Genomic DNA, 16,530 nt, shown 5'->3' with positions numbered 1-16,530 from the left:
AGTTACTACAATTCCTTCCTTCAAAATCACATAATCATAACAACTATAAGCAACTTATTGAGATTTAGCATATGAAGCAAGTTATTCTTAATCCAAATCCAAATCCAATCTCAATGACAAACACCACATGCAAATTCACATTACCTTAATCATCTACAACCTACAAATACTACATTTCCTGTTCCATTTAACAACACACATACAAACATCATATTTTCACAAACTCTAGTTAGAACAAAAAAAATGTCATCAGATTGGGGCCCAGTAGTTGTTTCTGTGGTGCTGTTTGTGCTATTAACACCTGGCCTCCTATTTCAGGTAAAGTTATGATTTTTATAAAGGAAAGATATATATAATTTTGTTATTATTATTATTGGATAATGATGTACATACATACATACATAAAACATTGTTGTTTCAGGTACCTGGTCGATCAAGGTGTGTGGAGTTTGGTAACTTTCAGACAAGTGCTGCTGCTATACTCATTCATTCTCTCCTCTACTTTGGTCTAGTCTGTGTTTTTTTGATCGCCATTAGAGTCCATTTTTACACCGGTTAATGCATCATAACACAAATGCTATCAATTTCATATGTGACCCACTAAATAAGATGAACTCATCCACAAGAAATTTGAGTTGAAAAGTATGTTGGTAGCAATAGTCTAAGTTATAAAGGAAGGAATCCATATCAATAATGGATTCAATATCATACAATTTTAATTCGAGTCTAGAGTTCATTCATGTTTACACATTTCCTTTTTTTTCTTTCAGTTTGTTCAATGTTTTTCTGTGTTTTCGTTAGTGTTAGCAACAGGTGATGTTGTTAAGTCTTTATACTTGGTTTCTTTTCTTGTATTTTTCAATTGATATGGCTGTATTCAGTTTTCTGGGTTGAATGAATCTTAGTACCATGATTCACTATTACAACATGCATTATGCTATATCTTTGTATTCTGAAAGAGTTCAAAGTTTATAGCTGAAATATAGTAGTGAAGTACTGTAAGTTTGTTGGTTTTCTTCAATAATTATTGACAAATTAACTTCATAATGTCATGCTCAATCACCTTAGCATACTGAATAAGACACATCTCAACCTCATATTTTTATAAAAAAAATTTGATACCTACAACAATGATTTCAAAATACATCATCACTCACCTCAATTCTCAACAAAAATAATTTACAAATGAGCTAACAACAAAGGTGAACTAAAATAGTTGAAAACTGCAAAAAGGAATCTGAGAATAATCCCTCAATATCTTCATAACTTTACCTGAATCTATTTCTAATGAACAGAGAAGTCATATTCACAACTTAAGTTACTTAAAAAAAACTAGTCATCCATGATTCCTGGATATACACTCATATAGTAGAGGAGAAAGAGAAACTCTGTTATCTTTAATGTTGTATAGGTTGCATGATGCAGCACAAAAGCTAACACCTTACTCTTCAATTTCACCAATTTGTTTCTCTTCACAAAAGCTTCCACACTGCAACAAGGATAGTTTAAGACTGAGCAGTATCAGGAAATTGAGAATTATAGCCCAAAATGAGTCATACAATCAGAAAAGATATCAAATGTTATGATATCTTAGCCAAGTCTTTCATGAATACTACTGCAATTTTTTGTTAAGGTTGAAATCTCTCTTGTAAACCCATAAAATTGTTAAAGTTTCATTTCAAAATCAATTGGTAATGAGACTAGAAACCAATAAGTATTTAAACCACTCTCTAGACAATGAGCAAATGCTTCCCAACACAAAACAGGACAGAACAGCACTTTTTTTGTTCCACTGCAGATTTCAAGGGAATTAAAATGTTATACTTTTTAGTATTATATATCATGTTCCATTCCAATTGTAGAATGGAGCAATTGCATGTATTCAAACATGTTCACCAAATGAATTATGGGACAAAAATCCTCCAACAGAACAAACATAACAAGCCTCACAATAGTTCATTGGAAACAAAAAAAAAAATAGAAACAAACACAGTAATTCAATGAACACAAAAATAAGGCCCACAAGAACAAAATCATCTCTATATTCCAAAAATCCAATTTTTTTATAATTAATTTGTCTTACCAGGGATATCCTTAGGTGGCAACGTAGCAAAAGAAAGAATAGAGCGTCCCAACGCAGAAATAGTAGAAACAATTCCAGCGAGGTAGAAAAGCATGGCTAATCCAATTACCCACGGCATTAACATGAACCCAATGAAAAAAGTAACCGACCCACAAAGCATCATAGCTAAAGATATTCCCAGAAGCAGAGAAGCAAAACTCGCCGGTGTTATCTGAGGATGGTCGGAGAAGTTCAACGGCGACGGTGGAGAACGGAGGAGGTCGAGAACCAACATTGATAGTTGGTAGATATCACGAGATATTTGATCTTGTTGTTGTTGTCCTCTCATCATTTTTTAATATTGTTTGTTTTTTAGGAATGAAAAAATGAAAGAGGACAAAAATTATGGTCCAAATGATGAGGAATAAGAACAAGAGTGTCTGCATGAAAAATTGAGAGTAACGAGGTAAATGGATAAAGTTTGAATTTTTGGATTGAATGAGTTGTATTTGATAGGGAAGGGGAAAAGGTTTTGTTGTATGTGTATGGATTGGAATGACACTGCAGGCTCATGAAATCTCGATGAGTTTGTCTCAAATCACTTATAATGAAGCAAAATAGACAAAGTCATAAATGTTTAAATTTTTAACTAACATGACATAATTGATTTCGGATATGCTTAGGAAAAACATATCATTTTCCATGAAATCTGTAGCAAAAGAATATCCATATCATGATTATAGTACATTTCCCCATTCCTTGAAAATGGAAAAGGTAACAAAATATGTAGGGATACAAAACAAAGGCCTTTACTAGTATTGTAGTGGCATACCCACATCCTTTAGATATGGCTTACTTATTCTTATTCATATAGATTCAGCTCATCACATTCTTTTATCTCATCATCCTTCACATATATATATATATATATATATATATATATACCATTACAAAACAAAAATACAATTTTATTTGGTCTCAACATAGGATTAAGATCTCATCAACCACATTTTTTATTTGTTTGAAATCTTATATATGAACCTTACTCGAAGTTGCTAGATAAAGGTCCAAAGTTGAGTAGGTTCTTGGAATGAAGCCATGGCTTCACTACCACTATTGAATTGAACACTTTATGTATCCCATTTTGCATGGCTGAAATCTCCAAGTAATACTTCAACCCTGCCACTACTTGGTATTGTGCCTTCATCACCTCCACAAACTTCAGCTCCTCCTCGCCGTCGCCGCCGTTAAGGCGCATTATTATACCCTTGTTGTATTCTTCCACTGAAAACTTCCCAAGCTCTTGAACTTGCATGTTTGTCTTCACTTCACTAATCTCCATCTTCCCACCAACTAAAACTCTCCCACAAGATTGTGTAGAGAGGATGGAGAGTAATGTGATAAGGGTTGTAAGAGTTATTAGCATGTTGGCCATCATAAAGATCAAAGGACAAGACAAAATAGTTAATGTTGTTTATGGTTTTTTAGGTTGGTAACTAAAAGTAGTGTAATGAAAGGATGGTGTGTGATATATGGAAGTTAGAGAATGATGTATATATAGTGTGGTCGAGGAACCTAGAGTTTCTGTGCCCAAAACTTCATATCTTCACGTATAAGTTAATTATATTCTATTAAATAATATAAAAATGTTATTTTATATTTTTTTTAATTTTTTTAAGTATATATCATTTTTCATTATATTGAGAGATAACGAAGACAACTAATCCTGGTTCATTTGTGATTAAGACAATTATATTATGTGTTTGGTTTGTACACGTAAGTACGTAAAAACAACAAGAAGAAGACAAGATGAGATTAGGTATGTGACAACTGGCAAGGCGCCGCGTATCCAACTACAAATAATTCAAAAACATACAAAAAAACAATGTTTTCAACCAACGGTCCATATAAGACCTCTTCATATACCATACACCAATATTTTCACAATTCAATTTAGGATAAACATTTGTTATTACATTCTTTGTGTTATTTCATGTACGATGAGACATAAAATATGATTAATAAAAAATATATTTAATAATTACAATTTTAACTTATAAAAAATGGGACAATAAATGTGTTCCCTTCAATTTATAGGAAGGAGAGTTATTGTAAATAGAAGTGACACTAAAAAATGCTTGATCAAACTATCATTGTTTTGAAGTGAACCTAACTAATTAGAGTTTACTCATTAATCTAGAACCAGAATGCTTGATCAAACTCAATAGGTTTTTCCTAAACTGTACCTAATTATCAACCATTATTGCATTACAACAATATGGAGAATATGACTGAAAAGTGTCCTATTTGTAAAGTGATGGAATAAGGTATGATGATGGTATAGGCATGGAGGCACGTCAGAAAAGAAAGAGACATATTTTGTTGAATGGTGATGCTTCTTCCCTTGTCTTATTACTCATATAACCGGTTCATGCGAGTTGGGATCATCTCTATTAATGGAGAGATATGTGATCATTTTTGTACTTACATGTAAGGGTGAAAATGTCATCTTATTATATCTTAAAGATAAAAATGTCAAATCATATTATATTTTTCTCTTATTTTGGGTATACTTGTCTTTCCATTAATGGAAAATATAACTCCATCCATGCATGCATCATCGTTAATTAGAAAGAGAGAGATAAGGCAGCATCGCTATAAAAAACAGCCACGTTTGTAGTTTGCATCAATCAATACATCAACGCAGCTATAGTATGGGCTGTAGGGAATTCCTTCCAAAATATTTGTATGCCATAAAACGGAAGGGGAATTTCACTACATTAGGACAATTTTTTACATGAACACAATTTTTTTTTTATATCACTCATTATACATTTCTATCATTTTATTTAAAAAGTAATAATAACCTATCATTGAATAACAATAATATACTAAAAGAGGACAAAATTCTTAATAGTAATAGTGCATATATTTGCTTCAAAATAATGCATATGTTTTAAACTTATATTTTTAAGGTGTAAAATAACTGAGCTTAAATATATACCAATTATGTTGACTATTTAGGGGGCAATATTTTTGGTACACATAAAATGAAAGGGAACAGTTTAATATATATGCATATATTACATACCGTTAATATATTATATTATTATTTTTATTTAAGAATTATTCACATTTTTAAACTCCTTTTTAATAATAAAATAACATTTTTCCATATTTATTTTTTAATCTCTTATACTAAACATTATAGATTGAAAAATCAAGCAATCGACCGTACACCCTAGACACAACGGACCACTCCTTCTGACCTCCGTCGGTCCTCACCGGCGACCACCTTCTGTGGTTATGTGCTTCTCGTTGCCACCACCCACTACATCAGTAACTGTCTTATTACTATGTTGTGTCTCAGTGTTTTAATTATGCCTTGCACTCAAGCTGTTTGAAGAAAGTTCACAGTTAAATTGGGCTTGTTAGTTAGGTGTTAAGTGCCATAACTTCAACTTTTAAGAAATAGAGGGAAGCTGTTTTATTTATACTAGAAATTAAGAATCCATCATTGCCTATGGTTTCGATCCTCAAATTTCGTAGCATCTTCTCTACACGCCCGTATGGTGCCATAAGATATTGCCATTTTGGATCAGAATGGGATAAAAATATGAAATTGCCACCCAGGGTGGGGCTTTTTTGGGACTTAGACAACAAACCACCCAACTCAATTCCACCTTATGAAGTAGCCAATAAACTGAGAATAGCCGCGTCCTCCTTTGGGGTTGTTAGACACATGATCGCGTATGCAAATAGCCACACTTTTAGCCATGTCCCACTCGCTGTCCAGGAGAGGAAGAAACAGAGGGAACTCTTGAATCGCTTGGAGAACAAGGGTGTTATCAAGCCGAATGAACCTTATCTTTGTCGGGTTTGCGGGAGAAAATTCCATACCAATGAGAAGCTTGTTAACCATTTCAAGCAACTGCATGAGCGCGAGCATGCGAAAAGAGTGAATCAGATAGAGTCGGCGAGAGGGAGCAGGAGGGTGAAGCTGGTGGCTAAGTATTCGATGAAAATGGAAAAGTATAAGAAGGCTGCAAGAGCTGTTTTGACTCCGAAAGTGGGGTATGGTTTGGCGGATGAGCTGAAACGGGCAGGGTTTTGGGTTCAAACCGTGTTAGATAAGCCACAAGCTGCAGATCGTGCATTGAAAAGTCACATGGTGGATATGATGGATCATAGGCGGATTGAGTGTCTGGTCCTTGTATCAGATGATTCTGATTTTATCAATGTGATAAAGGAAGCAAAGCTACGATGTCTGAAGACGGTTGTCATCGGGGATACTCCTGATGGAGAGTTGAAGAGGACTGCCAATGCTGCCTTCTCTTGGGTGGAGATTCTGATGGGGAAGGCTAAAAAGGAGGCTGTTTCAGTTGTGGAAAATTGGAAGGATCGCGATATTTTAAACAAGTTAGAATGGACATACAACCCAGACGTAGATATAAAGAAACTCGATCCAGATAATATGGTTACTGAAGATTCTGAAGACGAGAATATTGAAGATATTTGTGATGAAGTTGACGATGCCTATAAGGATGATGGAGGTGCTTGGTGGGAACTAGATTCTGACGATGTTGACAAAAATAATCAGCCGCACAAAGCATCTATTTTATCTGTGACTAGGTGAAGCTCACTTGACCTTCTTCGCCAACTTTTGTGTGCAGAAATAATATTTTTGGTCATCAAATTTGTGAGGTAACATTGTAACTTGGAGGTTATGGTCCACATGGATATCACTGATAACTTTTGAAAACAAACAGAGTAACCGTGTTATACTTTTAGGCAAGCAAGTATTAAGATGCCGGAAATCTGGCAATCTTGAAGTATGGTGTAATCAGTCCCTATCCAGCTCAGAAGTATGAGGGCATCTGGGTTCAGTCTAGCAATGGGAACTTCTCAATCTCTATATCTCTTTTAATTCTCTGTCTCATTTTGTTATTTTGCTTTAGTTGGAATGTTAAACAATAATCAATAGCTATTCATTGTTAAAATTAGTTAGCAGATCTTTATAGCTAGTGGTGAAATGTTGTTTTGTGGTGAACCTATTTGCTTATTGTGTTTCATACATTGGAATATTGTTTTAAGACCAGGCATTTTTATTTTAACATTGGGTCATCAGATTTGTGAGCTCACATTGTCACTTAATTATGGTTAGATGGCTGTGGTAATTTTAGTATGAGCTTGATTATCTCTTTTGCCACCCACTAGTATCTTTTTGATTTACTTTGCTTAGTCATGTGCTGGGTATTGCAGACAACAATGATTATTGATTCTTTAATTCAGGAAGCAGATCTTTGTTAGTATTAGTGATTAGTGAAAATATGTTGTGGAATGGTTCTCCCATTTGTTCATGGAATATTATCATGCATCTTTATTTTTAAAATGTTGAATTTCTGCTATATTTTTTCATTGCTGTGTGTTCACTATTCTTTAGTTAATTGGTAGTTAAGTAGTTCTACCACTATTTTTGTTCTGTACTAAGTGTACCCCAGACATCGTAAACAACCTTATCAAATCCAACAAACATGAGTTAGTGGCTGTAGATGCTAGGCCAGATATAGAATCGACCTCGTTGGTTTAATGGAGTATCTTTAATGAGAATGAGAGATCATACATTTCCTCCCAAAAACTTACTACACATCTTAGTTAGAATACATTATATGAAAATATAATGATTCAAGTATCACATAAAACATTAGATTTTCATGGAATGAGCGACTAAGATATGAAATATGTATTTTAACTTACTCATCTTTAATTATTATTGAAAGATTGCAATAGGGTCTTATATGATATTTTTTTATTTGCTATATAATATATAATATGACCCGATCCTTCTTTTATATTTCCTAGCATAAAAAGAGTGAGTTGAAAAAATATAATGAGCTAAAGTAGATAGTAATTTTTTTAATACCCAAATTGATTGATTGGTGGTAAAAGTTAAAGAAGGCAATTAGAGAATAAGGTTGAGGATTGAGAGAGTAACAGAATTTCCTTTCCTTTCCTTTCCTTTCCTTTCTCTTTCTTTCTCTCTCAATTCTCAATTCTCAATTCTAAAAAATACATTACAAAACAAAACGATGTCGTCTGAGATGGCTAACACAGATCCAGAAGGCCTCGACGGAATTCGCATGACATGGAACGTATGGCCACGCTCCAAAGTAGATTCCTCCAAGTGCGTGATCCCACTCGCCGCCACCATCTCCTTAATCAAACCCCACCCTCACATCCCACGTCTCCCCTACGCGCCACTCCGTTGCAAAACTTGCTCTTCACCACTCAACCCCTTCTCGCGCGTCGACTTCACCGCCAATATCTGGATTTGCCCCTTCTGTTACCAGCGCAACCATTTCCCTCCTCATTACAGCACCATCTCCGAAACCAACCTCCCCGGTGAACTCTATCCTCACTACACCACCGTTGAATATGTCAATCCAATTTCAAATTCTTTCCATCAGTTTCCATCTAATAATTCCACTTCACCGGTTTTTTTGTTCGTGCTTGATACTTGTATGATTGATGAGGAGATGGAGTTTGTGAAATCGGCATTGCGCCGTGCAATTGGCCTTTTGCCTGATAATGCACTTGTTGGGTTTGTTTCATTTGGGACGCAGGTGGAAGTTCATGAGTTGGGGTTCTCTGATATGTCTAAAGTTTATGTTTTTCGCGGTTCCAAGGAAATTCCAAAGGAACAGGTTTTGGAGCAGTTGGGGCTCGGTGCTGGTGGTGGTGCTTCAGGGAGGAGACCTGGTGGTGTTGGTCCCGGTGGTGGCTATCAGAAAGGAGGGGTGCAGGGTGCTGCTGCTGGTTTTCCGGGTTCGGCGGTTACAAGGTTTTTGTTGCCTGCATCTGATTGTGAATACACTCTCAATGCGGTTAGTTGTTTATTTGAATTTTGAGAATTTCATTGGTGTGTGATAGTTGTTGTTTATAGGACATGGCATTGGGATGTACAATATAGTGCAAAATTAATATAAAATTGGGAATGCACTCTCAATATGGTTGGTTATTGGTATTTTTAATTTTGAGAATTTTTATAGTAACTGATAGGTATGAGTTGTTCAACATTCATTGAATATTGTTTTCATGACAGACATGTAGCTATAAAAGCTTTGATCTATTGATGCTGGAAAATTTAAAATTTCTAGGACAGGATATAGGGATGCACAATATAGTGATACATTAATATAAAAATGGGAATGCACTCTCAATGTGGTTGGTGGTTATTTGAATTTTGGGAGTTTCTATGATACCTGATAGGTGTAACTGTGTAAGTTGTCAAACATTCATTGAATATTTTTTTCATGATAGATGATTAGCTAGAAAGCACGGATACATATATGATACAACAGCAAATACACTCTATATTTGGTTAGTGATCATTTGAATTTTTGGAACATTTATGGCATACCTGATAGGTGTGTCTTGTGCCAGTCGTCAAGTATTCATTGAATGTTTTGTTGTTTTCATGATAGATAGGTACTTACAATTTACAAATCACAGATACATAGGGACATGGTACCATATAGAGGGCACAACACAATTATGGTAAAATATATTTAGAAATCATGAATTTTTCTTTTCATGATAGATGGGTATCTAGAAAGCTTTGGGACAACGTAGGAAATGGATACAATATGACAATGAGATATGCATGCAAAACATAATAAAATGCTAACAGTTATCTAATTATTGTGATATTTCTATCCATTAGTGTCAAAATTGAAAAAATAAAAGTAAAAAGTTGTATAACCAAGATAGGAGTCTCTGAAAGTGTCTGCGAAGTATCTGGATTCATTTGACCCGAACACGGAACTATTTGAAGTGTCTATACTCCAACGGCAATTGATTGATTATTAACAAATGAGTTGTGTGACTATTGTGGTTTTCTGCAGCTGTTAGATGAATTGCAAACTGACCAATGGCCAGTTCCCCCTGGGAGTCGCCCGGCTCGGTGTACTGGAGTGGCCTTGAGTGTTGCTATGGGATTACTTGGTGCTTGTAATCCTGGGACTGGAGCTAGAATCATAACTTTGGTTGGTGGTCCTTGCACTGAAGGACCAGGCACGGTAAATCAGTTTTCTGCGTTTTGATTTTGCTGCATAATTCGGTCGTTTGTTATATTTTCAATTTTCATGTTAGATTTCTTTCATTTTCAAATTGAGACCATTTTTATTGGGATAATTAATTAGTTAGTGTTAGGATATAATACTCTGCTTTGTCAATGGACATGATTTATGGTAGAACATTATGGTGTCATTCAATGCATGTAGCCGACCCCACCTATTGGGATAAGGGCTTGGTTGTTATTGTAGGATATAATATTCATTAAACTTCAAAACATTGGGAATGTATGACTGGAGCCCGTAGGAATGGTCAGCCATTTTGGTGTCATGCTACATGATTTGGTATGCAAGTTTCATGGTTGTGCATTTGTGATGGTTGAACTGTACTTAAAATCAGATTAAGAAACTAAAAATTTATGTTCTCAATCAGTTGCATAAAATTGAGGTGTTTGAATAGAATTATTTTACGGATAAATTGAAGAGATGATGAATTGCTGATGTTAGTTAATAGTTATTTTAATAGATATAATCGCACTGCCATTATTAGGAATTTAGGATACTTCGATGGTGGTAAGTCAATAAGATTCAGTTTCTTCTGTGCCAGTGACATCTTGGAGAAAGAATAAAATAGGGGCAACCCTCATCTCTTTGTTTTAATATAGAATTGAAGTACAAAAGGTTGTGCGGTAAACTTAGAATAAGTGGAAGGAAATGTTCATTACTGTGCTTTTTCTGCATTTATTGACAGTTTCTGAACAATCCATTCATAGAATGTTTTTATGATGCTGAAGATTTTGATTTTAAACTTCTGTGCAGATTGTGTCCAAAGATCTATCTGACCCAGTGCGATCTCATAAAGATCTTGACAAAGATGCAGCACCATACTTTAAGAAAGCAGTCAAATTTTATGAGAGTCTTGCAAAACAGCTAGTTAGCCAAGGTCACGTTTTGGATATTTTTGCTTCAGCACTTGATCAGGTTTGTTCCAATATACTAATTTACTTATACTTCTAGAACTTTTTCACTTGATAGTTGTATAAAGACTTCGTAGATAGATCACAAGCATGACGGGTTTTAGTGAGTGTGAGACTTCTGAGGCATGTATTGTAGGCCTGGCAATGAGTCGACCTAAGCTGAAACTGGCTTTTTTCAGCTCCACTCGACAAGAAATAACTCACTCAATACTCGACTTGAGTTCAATAGGAAACTTGTTTCATAGCTTGAATTTCGTTCAAATTAAGCTCGCAAACTATTTGATTTAGCTCATGGGATCAAATTATGTCCTGTGTTTAAAAAATAGAATCTAACTTATTATGCTCATGCTGTCTTCTGCTGATCAATGGATGTTTTAAATATAAAGGTTGGAGTTGCAGAAATGAAAGTTGCTGTTGAAAGAACTGGCGGCCTTGTTGTCCTGTCTGAAAGTTTTGGTCATTCAGTCTTCAAGGATTCTTTTAAGCGTATTTTTGAGGATGGGGAGCAATCTCTTAGTCTTTGTTTCAAGTGAGTATTCTTCTTTCATTTCAAATGCTGTATTTATATTTTCGATTTATGCAATTTCAGTTTGTTTTGGCCCTTTGCATTCTCACTAGTGCTATATTACCCCTTCCACTGGATACATCTTTTTATTTGGCTATTTGTTTTGTTTTATACTGGTATCAGAATAATGAGTCACAAAAGAGAAAATAAATGGAAAAAATAGATGATTTAACTTATTATATAAAGGGTAACTGAAACAGGGTTCATTTTTCAATCACCCATAATTATTTTTTGGTTTGTTACCTTATTTAGCTTATTGTTATCCTTGATCTTTTGGTTACTTTTGGTGCTGATAATATTGTCTATGTGGTTGTTTTGCATTTATCATTTCTTCCTCTCTCCTGTTCTCTCTACATATATTTCCCTCATCTGCTATTCTATGTACTCACTGCCAACTTAATTTATGTTTCAGTGGGATGCTTGAGATAAATTGCTCAAAGGAAGTCAAAATTCAGGGAATAATTGGACCTTGTACATCATTAGAAAAGGTTGGATCAATTAATGTTTCAAATCATTAATTTCCTAATTCCTTTTACTCTGCAAGCGGAGTTCATGTTGGTTTCTATAGGTTTAATACTGATTCGAAATGTGATATATCTGGATTTTGATGGTTACAACCACATACTGCAGAAAGGTCCTTCTGTTGCTGATACTGTTATAGGAGAGGGGAACACGACAGCATGGAAGATGTGTGGTCTTGACAAGAGTACATGCTTGACGGTGATGTTCGATCTTTCATCAAGTGATCGTTCAAACACGCCAGGTGCTGTCAATCCGCAGTTGTACCTGCAGTTCCTTACAAGGTTATGTTGGGGAAATTTCGCTAATATATGCACACATATATATATATATATATATATTATTTTTCCTTCTTTCCACTTTACCAGTGGTCATTGAATATTCATGGTCATGATTTTATTGCAGTTATCAGGGCCCGGATGGTCAGTCAGTGCTTCGTGTCACAACAGTAACTAGAAGATGGGTAGATAGTTCTGTTAGCTCTGAGGTAGTTTTTGTGCGTTTTTTTAAATGTTTGTGGAATTGGATGGATGTTTATTTATCAATATCAAAGAAATAGCTTGAGCTGCCACACTTATCATAATCTTAAGAAGCTTGTCTACTTTCTTTTTACCCTTTGTGCAGTCATGTTTAATTCTCAAATTTTGGCATATATAGATATCTAAATGCATTTACATTTTTGTGTGTAGCATGTATGTCTATGACATAAAGACTCCATTTTTATGAGGACATTAGCTTTAGTCCCTACATTGTATTATATGTTGTACACAACTATTAATTGTGGACAAGGAAAATGTGAAATTGATTGATACTAGGAGTTTTAATTACAATCATTATTTTGTTCTTCAGGAATTGATTCAAGGATTTGACCAAGAAACTGCTGCAGTGGTAATGGCTAGATATGCTTCTTTGAAAATGGAGACCGAGGTATGTCTAGTTGTGTTACTATCTGTTGTTCACTTGTTCCTTTTAGTATTCCTTCAACATATTATGATTTATAAATTACTTCTTTATTCAAATGGGTGATTGTTGGGAGTTTCAGAGAACATAATGTTTTGGGTGAACACCTTTTTGTATTGATTCTTTTGATGAAATTTGTACTTGTTTTAATTATTTTCATAATAAACTGCTATATTCATTTTATCAATCTTTGTTGATTTGGGAGAATGCCTTTTTGTATTCATGGTTTTTATGAAATTTGTGCCTGTTTAATTATTTTCATAATAAATTGCCACAAATATACATTTTATCAATCTTGGTTGTTGGACATGTTTATCTGCGGCAAAATTTCTTTTAACTAACCTTTTGGAAACAAATACCTAGCTTAGCATTAAATTTTCTTTGACCAGGAAACATTTGATGCTACACGGTGGTTGGACCGGTTCCTCATTCGCCTATGTTCTAAGTTTGGTGACTACCGCAAGGATGATCCTTCATCTTTTACATTAAATCCTTCATTTTCGTTGTTCCCCCAGTTTATGTTCAATCTACGACGGTCACAGTTTTTTCAGGTACCCTTTATTGTGATTTTCTTCCTACTCTGCATTTGTAAACTTCTTTATTTAACTGTCATGTGGGTGGCAAAATGTATTGGCAGGTTTTTAACAACAGTCCAGACGAAACTGCCTACTTCCGCATGTTGTTGAACAGAGAAAATATTAGTAATGCTGCTGTCATGATTCAGCCATCTCTAATATCATATTCATTTAATTCACCGCCTGCACCAGCATTGTTAGATGTGGCTTCCATTGCTGCAGACCGGATTCTTCTGCTAGATTCATATTTCAGTGTGGTCATTTTTCATGGGATGACGATAGCTCAATGGCGCAACTTGGGTTACCAGAACCAACCAGAACACCAGGTTCGTGCTTAGTCATGTCCCGCTAAAGAAATTACCATTACATGCAAATTCGGCTCACATTGATCTTAGATTTAAATATCAATATAATCTCTTAATTGCGCACATTAGTTACTTTTGTTGCTTATAATGGAACTTGTTCTTTTCGAGACAATTTTGTTGGTTTGTTTTCAGTGTTGCATCTGTTGTTGTTTCTTTTCCTACACTTCCTCATACCTTTAATATATGGCACAGGCATTTGCACAGCTATTACAAGCTCCACACGATGATGTCCAAATGATAGTTAGAGATCGATTCCCTGTTCCTAGATTGGTAGTGTGTGATCAACATGGTTCCCAGGTTAGTATTGTTTACCTAGAGACCAGTTTGATTGTTATTTGTCTCATTTAGTCGATGATTCTTTCCTAAAATTCATCCGTATCATGAGCTATGCAATGCTCTATGTGTACTGTTTCTTACCCGTCCATTGCATGGTAGCAGTTTTTTTCTTCTTTCATTAATCTGTTATGCATGAAAAGGTTAGATTTTTCATAATGGTAAGGTTTTGCTTGACATTTAACAGGCTAGATTTTTGTTAGCAAAGTTGAACCCATCAGCAACATATAATAACACACACGAGATGACAGCTGGTTCGGATGTAATCTTCACTGACGATGTGAGCCTTCAAGTTTTCTTTGAGCATCTGCAAAAGCTGGCTGTCCAATCTTGAGGGCAGATAATAGTAGAGATTGACAGCTTTTTGGGGAATTTACTGATCATGTACATGTCCACATTGCACTGTTGTATTCAGTTATTTTCGCCTTTCTATCATTTGTTCTTCCGAGCTTGCATGGATTGAAGAACAAGGAAGGACGATACGGAACACGACTCTGGAGGGTTTTGATCAAATTGTTTCACGGATAAGTTCAAAAGTATGTCGAGTTTGGATGTTGCTGAAAGAGAGGACAAAAAAATGAGTTAGGAGCTTAGCTACTTATGCAATAGCAGCAAAGCAAATGAGGGAGATATTTTTTCCTATTTGTTTTGGCCCACTTGTGATTTTTTTGGGTTCCCCCTTCTGGGTTAATTTATATAGTTGCTTTGCTTTTAGCATGCTCCTCCCTAGGCTGAAATGTAACAAAGGTCATTTGTCCCCTTTCTGCAATCTTGTGTTGTATATTGTGATTTGTGAAGTAAGCATTATAGGATCCATTTTGGTGAAATAAATACTTTTGGGTGGTTGTTTCATTCCAACTTCGATTAGAAAATTTATGGCTCTTCATTTGACTGTTTAAGCATACAGACTGTGAAGAGTCGCTTTTATTGGTCCATTTCTCACTCATAATAGCAATGTTCTTTCTTTTTAATTGCCAATTACTCTGCCAAAAGCAAACTTGTCATAAAGATTAAGAGGGAATATGGAAATCCTACTATACTTCGTTGAAGAAATGCATTTAGATCAAACACTATAATGAATATTCTCGGTTCATTTATAGTAGTTCAATAAAATTGACTCTTGAATTTGAGCTTGATATCTTGACTTGTTCATTTGATGTGTTATGGTCGAAATCTACACAAAAGAGTTAATAAATATTTACATTATTTTAGAGTTTTGCTTTGTTGATAGAGTCTGAATATATTAATGAGAGTGAAAATATGTTGAGACTTTATTAGTCCACATCACCTACCAGTTATGCACCACTCATAAGTTGAATAGATAAATGCCATTTTATGTTATGAGTTATAGCTCAATGAGCTCCAACTACCTGAGCTTATAGTGACTTAAACTTGAGCCAACTATTAAGTCACATTTCACTATCTGGAAAGAAGCAAATTTAATTGTACAAAGCAGTGACTATTTATTTTGTGCTATTTATTGTGTGACTTCAATGTCATAATTCATGTAAACTCACATTGAAGTCATCATAGTTGATTTCTTACTCCCCATCTATCTTTTCTTTTGTCTATGTCATGTATATGTTAGGTATCTTGTAAATACATTATGTATATCCTTTGTTGGAAACACAGAACTAAAAATACTGAGATTTCAAAAATTGAAAAACTCAAAATGATTTCCAAAAACTTCAAATGCAAGTTAAATTAGTCATTTTTAGGATCAAATTAGGTCTATCAGATATAAAACATGTTCAAAATAACTAATTTGACCCATTTGGAACTTTTAGGTAACATTTTGGGTTTTCTAATTTTTAAGAGACCAAACTAGTAAAGTCAAAAAACATGAGAGGCTAAAATAAATATTTCCTCTATTTTTTATTTCATACTTCAAATCTTTTATATTAGTTGTGGTTGGTAGTGAGTCTCACTGGTTATGTGGGGTCCCAAATGAAGCCAAAGTGATACATAATATCCATTAGCGACGCCTCTATTTCCATGCAACCATGCATCTTGCCAAGATTCATTAGCAACATAAATTACAACAAACATTTTTACAAGATTGTTGCCATAATGGATCGTTATAATGTTTTAGCTATGGTGTT

At 34.7% G+C, this 16,530-nt stretch overlaps 4 protein-coding genes across 4 annotated transcripts; 2 read left to right on the top strand and 2 right to left on the bottom strand.

The window, feature by feature from the left end:
• On the bottom strand, positions 1,145–2,783 carry LOC109328010. Its single transcript, XM_019561236.1, has 2 exons — positions 2,084–2,783; positions 1,145–1,489 (listed from the first exon to the last, which is right to left on the bottom strand). The coding sequence occupies exons 1-2, from the start codon at positions 2,412–2,414 to the stop codon at positions 1,473–1,475; spliced, it is 348 nt and encodes a 115-aa protein (XP_019416781.1). The 5' UTR covers positions 2,415–2,783; the 3' UTR covers positions 1,145–1,472.
• LOC109328009 (cysteine proteinase inhibitor B-like) lies at positions 2,867–3,602 on the bottom strand. The gene has a single exon (XM_019561235.1). It carries the CDS (start codon positions 3,498–3,500, stop codon positions 3,105–3,107), a length of 396 nt encoding a protein of 131 aa, XP_019416780.1. The 5' UTR covers positions 3,501–3,602; the 3' UTR covers positions 2,867–3,104.
• Positions 5,306–6,846, top strand: LOC109328008. The gene is made up of 2 exons (XM_019561233.1): positions 5,306–5,483; positions 5,570–6,846. The coding sequence occupies exon 2, from the start codon at positions 5,586–5,588 to the stop codon at positions 6,696–6,698; it is 1,113 nt and encodes a 370-aa protein (XP_019416778.1). The 5' UTR covers positions 5,306–5,483; positions 5,570–5,585; the 3' UTR covers positions 6,699–6,846.
• On the top strand, positions 8,064–15,325 carry LOC109328007 (protein transport protein SEC23-like). The gene is made up of 12 exons (XM_019561232.1): positions 8,064–8,946; positions 9,967–10,140; positions 10,954–11,115; positions 11,498–11,640; positions 12,089–12,164; positions 12,307–12,479; positions 12,601–12,682; positions 13,045–13,122; positions 13,545–13,706; positions 13,793–14,056; positions 14,288–14,392; positions 14,616–15,325. Exons 1-12 carry the CDS (start codon positions 8,152–8,154, stop codon positions 14,760–14,762), a joined length of 2,361 nt encoding a protein of 786 aa, XP_019416777.1. The 5' UTR covers positions 8,064–8,151; the 3' UTR covers positions 14,763–15,325.

The sequence above is a fragment of the Lupinus angustifolius genome, chromosome LG15, assembly GCF_001865875.1.
Source record: "Lupinus angustifolius cultivar Tanjil chromosome LG15, LupAngTanjil_v1.0, whole genome shotgun sequence".
In the NCBI taxonomy this organism is placed as follows: domain Eukaryota; kingdom Viridiplantae; phylum Streptophyta; class Magnoliopsida; order Fabales; family Fabaceae; genus Lupinus; species Lupinus angustifolius.
The sequence above is the reverse complement of the archived record's forward strand: the minus strand, read 5'-3'. Positions and strand labels throughout refer to the sequence as shown.